The following is a 10,849-nucleotide window of genomic DNA, read 5'->3' as shown; positions in this document are numbered from 1 at the left end:
AGCAGAAACTAACACACCATTGTAAGGCAATTATATTCCAATAAAGATGTTAAAAAAAAATAAAAAATCAAATGGATTCCAGTGGGACATTTTACCTAAAACCTAAATTGTGCAGAGCCAAAATTTATACATACTTTCCTACTTCTTATCTAACTCATTTTAATCCAATCTATTTTACATTTTCTAGATATCAGTAAAATTAAACTGTCAATTAAAATTTCATGGTCTACAGTATTATCTTCAGACAGAAGTGGAAGCAATACTCCAGTTAATAATCTAACTATAAAAATAGAAGTATTGCTCTAGTTTCAGCAATAATGAAATTGTAGTTGTCCAATGTCCTAATTTCTCTGAGTTTAAGAAATTTAGCTATTGCTAATCTTCTATGTCCTCAAATTTTGTGATAGGCTATGGTCAATAACTAAACAAACAAAATCAGAGCCTTCCTCATTTGCTATTCATATGGGGTCCACATAATATAGATCTGTTTTTTCTATATGTAGGTAAATCAAAATTTGGACATAGATTAGTTGTAGTGATAAACTAGATGTGAATGCTAATATCTATTGTATTTATGAAGACTGTAATGAATTGGTATCATGTACAACTTAGGAAAGCAAGGGTAAAAACATTCGACATTAGTCTTTAGACTAATTTCTTAGAATGACACAAAATTTGACACACATGTTCCAGGTAAAAGACTCCTATGAGTTCACTTGATGTCGTAGCCTATCTTCCTGATGTTTTATTCACAATTGCTCATCAAGTAGAAGGCAAAGGGTATGAAAGTAGAAGGCAACTAGTTAAGGCATCCATTACTTTTGTTTTCGCTTTATGCTACTAACGTTCCCTGACAGTGGGAAGATTGAAACGTTGGATGTTCAATCACACTACATAGTCTGCCTTCAACTTATCAGTCAACCTTGAAATGTTTACATATGTTGGTGGCTCAGTTTTCTACATTTTCTGTTTTCTAATGTGACTATAAAATCTCCCAATGTCACTTGACTGTCAGACACAGCTTGTAGTTCTGAATTTCCACCTTTTTAATGCCCAAATGCAATTAGAAGAATAGCGTGATACATTACAAATGCTAACTATTAATTTTTCTATTGTTGAATGGTCATAATATATCTATACGTGTAAGTGTCTTTAAATTCTAATTATTATGTAACATTTTAAATGCAATGCCTTAACTTGTGATTTAATCATCTGAATAGAATACTAAGCTTTGGTAATTTGGGGGAAATTTTTCTATTTAATTGTGTGAACAGGTGAAATATTCTAATTAAGTGGATATTTGAGAATAGACACCAGAGAGGAACAGTGTTACCACTTAACTGTGAAATGATTATAGAGGAAGAGTTAAAGAGCAAACATACATACACCGTAAGTCAAGTATTAGAACCTGGTAACACCAAGGACTGATAACCATATTGTAGTTAAAGCCACAAAACATACTGCTGAGTCCAGTCAGATGAAAGTGTTTTTTAAGACATCAGGCAGGAGTAAGAATCAAAGCGAGAATCGAAAATGCTGGTCCGAGTCATGGAGAAGAGCAAAGACCAAAAACTAGTATCAGCAAAGAATAAGATTAATAGCTAGCATTTAATTAATTCAATTCTTGTGACAACCCTATTTCCATTTCTAAAATAAAAATGAGAGCAATGCAGATCGGAAAGACTAACTCCACAAGTACAGACACGAAGTGGCATGAATTCAGCGAAGGGTCTTAGGCAGTGAAACGTAATGCTGGGAAAAATCTTCTGGCATTAGCCTCCTTTCAAAAAGCCTGGCATATACCTCTCAGGTCCCTTTGTTCAAACTGAATTGTGACAAAACACTTCCTTCTTTCCCTGTTGTTACTGCTCATGGAGTTACAGAAGTGCTTACATTCTTTGGCAGAATGAGAAAATGTTTCATTAAAAACCTACTTATTGATGGCTAACCAGGAGTAGGGCATAGACAGGGCTGAGCATTTTAAACAGTTTATATCATTTACTCCTCATGATTCAGTGACACAGGCAATATTAATATCCCCAAGTTACAGATGAGAAAGCTGAAGACTCTTGCACAGTTGAGTAACTTGGACCCAGTAATACAAATATTAAAAATTAAGGCTCAGATTCAGTCACAAGCAGTTGACCCCAAACTCCACGTTTGCTAATAACTCTACTACATTATTGCATAGGACAGTGTAACAGAAGAAGAAAAATAATCCTTAGTGTTAATATTGCCATCATTATTACCTCATGTTTATGGTTAAAACTCTCTCCTCTAGTAGGGTAGATCGAACTCCCCTTTAAGATTTCACAAACGCTTAGAACTCTGAGGAAATGTGCATATATGCACACACACAAATGTTCCATCACATTTTGGGGAGTTACTGGATTCCCTGAAGGTCAGATTATAAACCTCCATATTAAAGATCATTCTATGCAAATACAATTTTATATATATGTATGTATGTGCTCAAATTTGTACTCTAAGTAACTATATTATTAGTAAATTATACTTTGTAAACTTGAACTGAAAGAGCCCTTCTTAAAATAAGTGCTTCCTGGTGTAAAGAGAAAGGCATGGTTGGAATCTTGGGGCTACACTACCGAGTGTGTACCTTAAGGTACCCACTTCTTTCCATGCCTCACTTTCCTGACTTGTAAAACGGGAATGATAACAATAGTAAGCCCAGAGCTTTACTTGGTAAGTCAGTGAATTGACATTTATTATACACTTAGTAGAGGACTTGTGCAGAGTCAGCTTACAATAATAGTTCACAACCTGCTTGTGTTTTGACCAATGAGTTTAGTCGTGAAAAAGAATATCCTCGATACTAACATTCTCTATTTCTTACATACCTATTGTAATATCTAACATAGTGCCTGGAACATATAGGTATTTAATAAATATTTGCTGAATAAATTTAGAAGGAAAAAAAGTTTAGCATTGTTCTATTTCCAATCAGGCATTAAAATTGCTATTAAATTTTTAGAAGCCTTACCATATTCCATGGTACCAGATATTTTCATATATGCTTTTATGATCTATTGTCTATTAGCAGTGTAATCTCAGCATTAAGTGCTAATTTAAATATATATCTGTATTATATGTAACCATATGTAACCAATCACTTCACTGTCTTTTGCTTTCTTCTCTGTAACTTATATTCTGTTTGCTAATGATTTATGCAAATTTCCATTTTTTATCACCAGAGTGTTTTCTCAGTTTTTCAGTTAGCCGAGCACATCTATACTTGTGGCTGTGTTTTGTTTTTAAATACCAGAGAGTCTTGTATGAATAAAGACAATATTTTAATGTACTTTATTAATATATCCTTTCGAACCCTCCAGGTACTATTTTAAAATATCTTTTAGAATATTTCAAAAGAAGGATAGAAAAAGTCAGTCTTTATCTTTCTCTATGAATGTTACCAAAACTATCAATTAAAATGTTCCAGTAAATTTTTACATGTGCATCCTTCCCTACCTGAAAATGTCAATTGCTCAGTTTTCTTAATACAGTTTGATGTTAATTGGGTGTTATTTCTTTTTTTAAAAAAAAATAATTTCTACTAAGCCGTGGTTTGATATGTGAGAGAACTGGAAATTCTCACTTTTCTTTAATAGTTTTTGTTTAATTATTCGGCAAAAATTTAGGGCTATGATTAGATAGTCTGACACCATCTACACTGTTGAAGATTAAGTTTTCTTACTATATTTTAACATATCTTATTAATGAAAAAATAGTAAGTTGAAATATTCATACCATTTATTATGTTATAAAATCTTTAATTATAGTTAAATGTCTGGCTTTCTATATCCTAGGACACTAGGGAGAATTACATTTTTAATCATCTAGTTTTAATAAATGATACATTGGTTTGGTTACTAGTTTGGTTATTTTCATAAAACATTTAAATCTAAGATTTTTTATTCTTTTGCACATTTTTGCATATTGATCTATGAAAACAAAATGGTTTCTTGCTTAGACATAATCTCTACAGACTAAAGTTTGATTTATAATGAACTGAGCAATGTTCTCAAACTTTATTGTGCATACTAATTACTGAAAATCATGTTAAAATGTAAAGTTTGATTCAGTAGGTCTGGGATGAGACCACATTTTGAGGAGCAAACACCTAAGACCATCTTAAGGGCCTCTAATGATGACTCAGCAGATATTTCTTGAACGTCACAGTCAACATGCAGAATTATTTACTACAAGTGACACAAAGTGATGATGGTTCTGGAAAGAGCATGAGCACTAGAGATACTCAGTTATAATTTTCAATTCATTCTTTGATGCTTATTAGCTGCTTAATCTTGAGCAGATTTTAACTTTTCCTAGTCTTTGTCTTCTTATTACCTGAAGCTTGAGAAATGTCAATTGATTGACTAAGATTTCAAAAGAAATAATCAGTTTCAATGATGACGATTTCAGTTCAATTTAACAAACATTACTGAACATACACAATGAGCCTGAAAAGGGTGGTGGACTTCGGGTAATATTAAACCACAGTTTATATGAACTGTCCTTTTCTGAAAGCTAAGTGAAAAATTATGACATATAAACATTGGCATTACTAGCTGGGAAGTTTGTCTCATGGCCTTTAGCTATCAGCAGATACATATTTCTTTAACATTTAAAATTTTTTTTGCCAAAATTTAATGTTTCTGTGTTGCTTAAAATTCTTAGTTATTCCTAAATTCTAGAGGTAAGTGATGTACCCAAATGTTTCTCACATCGACCTCTTCTAATTGAATCAGGTGAAGAATTGTTTTTGCCCAGAAGTTTGCTGCATACTGGAATAGCTTTGTTACTGTGTCAATAGCGGTATGATTCGATTGTTAGTATATACTGGGATCAAGAAATCTAGACATTTCAGAAATTAAATAAGATGTCAAATGTTCACTGTTGGGGAATACTCCAAGAAAAGGACTTAAAAGAAATCTGATTATGTGCCATGGAACATTCTAAACCCAGATGTGGCCCCTTCCACTCCCTTGACAACAGAATATGGAACTTGTCACCGATAATAAACCCAACATCATAAGCTGGTTTCATACAAATTGTAGTTGGCTGATGTTCTCTGTGTTTCAAATTGGGTAATTAATTATATTAGCTACATTTCCTGTAATACACATATTAGAAACAATGATATGTTTGCAATGAAAGAAATACTGTTTTGTTATTGTTAATGGATGTGACATGCATGCCAACTCTCTTTCCTTTCATTCCTTTAAAACCATTGTCATTACAAATGAGTTTTCACTGCTTATTTTCCGGCAACTCTGACTACCCACTAGTGTTTTTACAGCTGTGTTTTTAAAAAGTCATTAATTAAATTTATAAGACATAAAATCAGGCATATGGTTTGGTTTTGTTTGGTTTTTCAATTTTTGTCTCCTTACTAAAACATTTGATGATGATTTTGTCAAGAAACCAATCTTACGGGTTCCCTTGATTATGACAGTGTTCTGACGTTTGCTTTTGACTATTTCTGAGTTTCAGAGAAAATTTCATACGAATCATTTTTTGAAAGATTGGAACTTCTTAAATAGCTCTCTCTCCATTGCGTACTATATGAATACATGTATCTTAGGAATATTTAATTCAGTCTGATTCTTGAAGCCTTCAATCTTTTTACTTCTCTCTTCCTCTTTTTAATGGGACAGGCCACATAACAAGATGGCCTGAGCCCTCTGGCTATGGAACCCCATGGATGGTTCCTTCAACTCACTAGCACAAGCAAATATTGTCATGGTTGAAAACCCTGCTGTTTGGTAGCTGAAAGTCATAAGTAAAAACTGGTCTATAAAGCCACAGAGTAAACAATGTGAAAATTGGCTTGCGTTTCTCTAACGCCAAGTTTGGTTTTCACCAAAGTTGATTTTTCAAAATGCATAGTAACTAGTTGTGTTTGTTATTAATCAAGCAAATGGGCATTGTAGCACCAAGCACTCATTTGATTTTTAATGTGCATTGAAATCAGCAATGATAATTCAAGTTATAGCAAAATAATTATCAGTACTGTGTCAGAATAAAAGCAAATATCATTTATTCTAATATGTGGATTCACAGTTAGCTCACAATTAAAAGCAGGATAATAGGAAAGGAATACATTCATATTAACAAATGCACCCATGATTTCAGTAACGCTTTAGAATGAAAATAGGTGGTTAAGACTTACCAGTTTTAAAGAGTCTTACTTATGTTAGTTATACATTTTCTTTTTAGAGTGTTTATCCTGAAGGATGGCGGCCTCAAGATACATAACGTTACCAGGTCGGATGCCGGATCATACACTTGCATAGCTACAAATCAGTTTGGTGTTGCCAAGAACACTGGCAGCCTAGTTGTAAAAGGTATTTTACTATCTTCATTTGTGCTTGATGAACATTGGAGATATGTATGCATATCATGACCTCTATCACAGTGTCAACCCTGTATCATATTGTATACGTGAAATGTCTGATTTCACATTTTATTTAAGAGTTGTGTTCCCATATTCATTAATAGCATGCTCACTTTGCCAGTGGAATAACATGGTAGATGTGAATACCTTGGCAGTTGAAAAGCTGTCCAGCGGGTAATTAGACAAAACTAAAACTTGAACTAAAAATTTTGGATTTCCACAGATGCCTCAGTGTGAGGAAGCCATGGACATTTTGTTGACGTCAGTGGGTAGTATTTTTTTTGTGAAGTTTCCTTCAGAAACTCATTTTGTGTAAAATTTTTACCAGGATTTAAGGCTGCCAAGTGCATGATCAGTTCATTTATTTCTATAACTCTAAGTACATAACTAGTGAAATGCAGACTCTCTTACATTCACCTTAATAAGCAATTCTTTGCAAAGAAAAAAAAATTAAAACATTAGTGTCCATTTGAGTTATTATTAGATTCCCATCACAGTAAACACATACGCTCATACAACTTCACATGGTAAAAGTGCATATCTTAGTCCTGAGACTTTTAAACTAGTATCAATCCAAATGTAACTACATATATCACCAAGGGACATAATTAGCATTAGATGCATCTATTCCCCATCTTTGCTACTTTACTTTATTGAACCTCAGCTCACAAAACTAGTCTGTTTAGGGGGAGCCAGGTCACTTTTATCATTTTATTGCCTCCTGGATGACAAAAATGACTGTCTTGAAAGACGAGTTTGAGCAGCTACTTAAGCCCAAATGATTAAATTCAGCAATTGATGCTTTATCATCATTTCTATTAAAAATGAATAAATACAATAAAAAGTAGTTAGCTGCTATACTTCAACTATCCTTTAAAATGTCTCAAGGAAAATAAACACTCATCTTTATCCCTGGAAGATATTTCTTCCAACTTTACCTCAAGCCTATTACATTATGCCAACAATTGTCTGAAACACTCAGGGGAAATGTAAATGACAGAACTTGTATCAAAATTCAACCAGTGTAGCATATTTTGAAAAACTTCACTTCTTTAAGATTGTATTGTCATCAGGTTTTTAAGACAGGTCTGGACTTAATGTTTCAAGGAACATGCTGTAGCTATATTTAATAATAGGGAATTTCTCCAGCAAAGTTTTGGCAATACTCATGTACTGAAGAGTGTGAATGCTTTATGTTTGAAGAACTAACATGTCCATTAAGGAAAGAAACAGAGGAGATTACCTTATTTCAAATTAAGAAACTACAGGTGGTATGCACTCATTTTTATTACAGCAGAAGATTAAAATATGGTAGAGGATAAAAAGGCATTGCACTTAGTTCTTACAGGTATGGAGAAATCCAGGAGGAGTTAAAATATGAAATTTTAAGGATGAAGACATCAGTAGTGGAAACATAGTTTCTCAAAGAAAGTTTTGGTAGAATACTGGTGATGGGTGAGTAGGACCAAAAATTTTCCTGCTAAAATACAATGATGGGGATGATTTCACCCCAGAGACTAAGAAAAAAAGTTAATAGATTGAACTAAATGGAAAGTTTCTTTTCCTCAAATGTTTCTTTAGCTTTTAGCTAAATGCTGTCTTAATGCTGTCAATTAGTAATTAATGGAAGAAAAGTAAAAGCAGAAGACTCACATAAATGTGAGAAACTCAGGAGCAGCTACTAACTTAGTTCTAATTATGGAATTTGGATATTGTAGAGGTGAAACATAGCCATGTTTCTTACTAAATAGGTTCCTAATTCTTAAGTTAGAATCAAGTTGATATGTATTTTGGGATATTCCACAAAACACACCATAATCCTCAGGCACTCCACTCTGTCTATGAGTAAGAAAATAAGATTGCTCAGTTAAAAAACTGATATATTTTTGCTTATTTCTAGTGTTTTTTTGCTGGAGCTATTGAAACAAAATTATCTCAATCTACATTCCTGGTCAACTTTATCTTTTCTACTCTTTCTTCTTCTGTGGCACATTTAATCTTCTTACAAAGGATATAATTCACTTATTTACGTGTATTTTTTTTCCCTATATTTCCCTTCCTCTACAAAAGAAGCATAAAGAAGGCAGGGACATCACAAATTCTAGTACAGTCCTGGGAACTGTATGTGTTCAATAAATATTTATTGATTGAGTGAAAGGATCTCACCTCATTCCCCTTAGTTCTCACTTCCTCTAGAAAAGAAGCATAAAGAAGGCAGGGACATCACAAATTCTAGTACAGTCCTGGGAACTGTATGTGTTCAATAAATATTTATTGATTGAGTGAAATATTTATTGATTGAGTGATTGAGTGATTCCCCTTAGTTCTCAGAGATAATTTCCATCCTGACTTCCTTGCTCTAAAATCTGAAAGTTTTCAATTTTTCAGGGTTTACGCTTGTTAGAATACTTCACAATAAAGAACATCAAAGGCAAATAACAAACTTGTAAATGCTTTCACTTTCCCAATTTCACAGTTTATAGTTACACAATTCTAATAGATAGAGAACCCCACACTCTGAAAGGGGGGACAAGTATGAAAATACATGAAAATCTGAAAGACTTCATGCAGAGAACTCACTGTTCTGGTATTTTCAGCATAATACCAGAGGATGATTTACATATGCAAAAAGGGCTTATGTCAATATGCATGAATATCAAGTTACTTTCATTCATTTATATCTAGTAATGGGAAGGAAATTGTGTTTGTTATTTTTAACCTTCATGAAATATCCACGTGCCATTTTAAAGAGATTTGGGGATTTCTTGCTTCTTTGCCATTGACAGTAACCATCATATGCAATATAAATAAACACATACATACATAATAACACATACATTAAAAAAACTACATAAACACAAAATGTGTACAGTATGGATAAAAGCATCTTTAGAAACTTTGCTTTATTCTGATCTGTAATGTATAATCTTTATTAAACTGTGGGATTTTTACACAAATACAGTTCTAAGATAAGTCTATCATTAGCATAGCTTCTTAACTAGACTGCTATCTGTAATTCCCTTTCATGTGGGAATGTTGAAGGTATCACTGCCAAAATTATTATTTTACAACCTACAAATCTGAAGCTTTAATGTGAGAAGGAATCATAATACTATGCATTGATTCAAACATTTTCTTGACTATTAAGAGTGTAGCCATTTGGCTGTTTGTTAAGACGATTTAATATTTCTCTGTGTATGTATGTATGTGTGTGTGTGTGCACCTGTGTGTGTGTGTATGTTTGCATTTTCTTGTCTATGATATTCGTCTGATTGTCATTATAGAGTCAAATATAATTTTATTTCTCAAGTCAAAATCTTGCAGTGACCTTTCTGGTAATAGGGTGGTAAGGAGCAAATGAGAAATTTCAGTAAAGCTGATAAAACAATCATCTTTCTTTGAATTTACTTATTTGCCTCAGTCATGCAAAAAATGTTGCTGTTAGATAACATGTAAAAAGATAATAGTTACAGGAGTAAGATATTTTCCAGCTTAGTTTTTAGCTGATATGGCTTATCTGTGTCAAGAGGATTCTGAAGTTATCTGCACTGTATGTTGGAAATTTCTACTCCACTATGCAACAGGATAAAGCAATTTGCTATTCAACACAGGGAGTGCAATTAGCACCAGCCTTACCAGAGCCCCAGCAGATACCCAGTGTAATTTGAGGACATGTTCCATAGGCACAGACAGAGAATGGGAAGGAAAGAGAGTTTAAATGTTTTCATTTTGGGGGACTTAGTAAAATTACAATGTGTACATACACTAAGAGGTGTATGAAAATCACATAAAAGGGGAAATTATTTGATCTGGCATTTGGAAAATTATTAAAAAGCAGAGTAACAGCAGGCTGTAAAAATGATCTTGATTGCAGGCAACATTTGTTTTTGTTTCCCCACTGGAGAAGTTTTGGATGTCCAATTATAGGCCTCATTGCTTCAGCATTATTTTCAACTGAAATGTCGGAACTTGGAAAAGCATATCTAATGTGCAAATTAAGTTTATTGCTACTCATTTAGTTGTTTATTCTTTGTGATAGAAGTCTTTATTTTATCAGCATGGAGAGTGGCCTATCCATTTTCTCCAGCAGAATGAGGGTGTTCACTAATATGGTTCTACATTTACTAAGAGAAATATCGAGATAGGTAGATAATTGGAGGATTTGTGGCTTTACACTGCAGTTTAAAAGAATTGAGGTGTTGAGCCCAGCTGCATCCACAAGCCCAGCTTCACTGAGTAAACCAAAAATACAATTTCACAGAAATGACAAGACACAATGGAATACATCCATCTTTGTGTAGTGGTTGAAGTCTCCCAGTACTGCTAATATCTTTCCCCAAATATTTAATTCTACATTCCAATTTTCTACAAGAATGAATTAAAACATTTGATAGAAAGAAGTCATTGATTTAAAAATTATTAATGGAAGTATTC

At 33.2% G+C, this 10,849-nt stretch overlaps 1 protein-coding gene across 4 annotated transcripts in view; it reads left to right on the top strand.

Annotated features, from left to right (window-relative positions):
- Positions 1-10,849, top strand: part of CNTN6 (contactin 6) — a 152,152-nt gene that overhangs the window by 101,176 nt on the left and 40,127 nt on the right. For all 4 annotated transcript variants that reach the window (XM_024123967.1, XM_024123968.1, XM_024123966.1 and 1 more), the window contains one exon: positions 6,238-6,365. In XM_024123967.1, coding sequence (XP_023979735.1) covers positions 6,238-6,365 — 128 coding nt within the window. The remainder of the gene's footprint in view (positions 1-6,237; positions 6,366-10,849) is intronic.

This window comes from Physeter macrocephalus, chromosome 18 (assembly GCF_002837175.3).
Source record: "Physeter macrocephalus isolate SW-GA chromosome 18, ASM283717v5, whole genome shotgun sequence".
NCBI classification, from domain to species: Eukaryota; Metazoa; Chordata; class Mammalia; order Artiodactyla; family Physeteridae; genus Physeter; species Physeter macrocephalus.
This window is presented reverse-complemented; position numbering and strand designations above follow the sequence as displayed.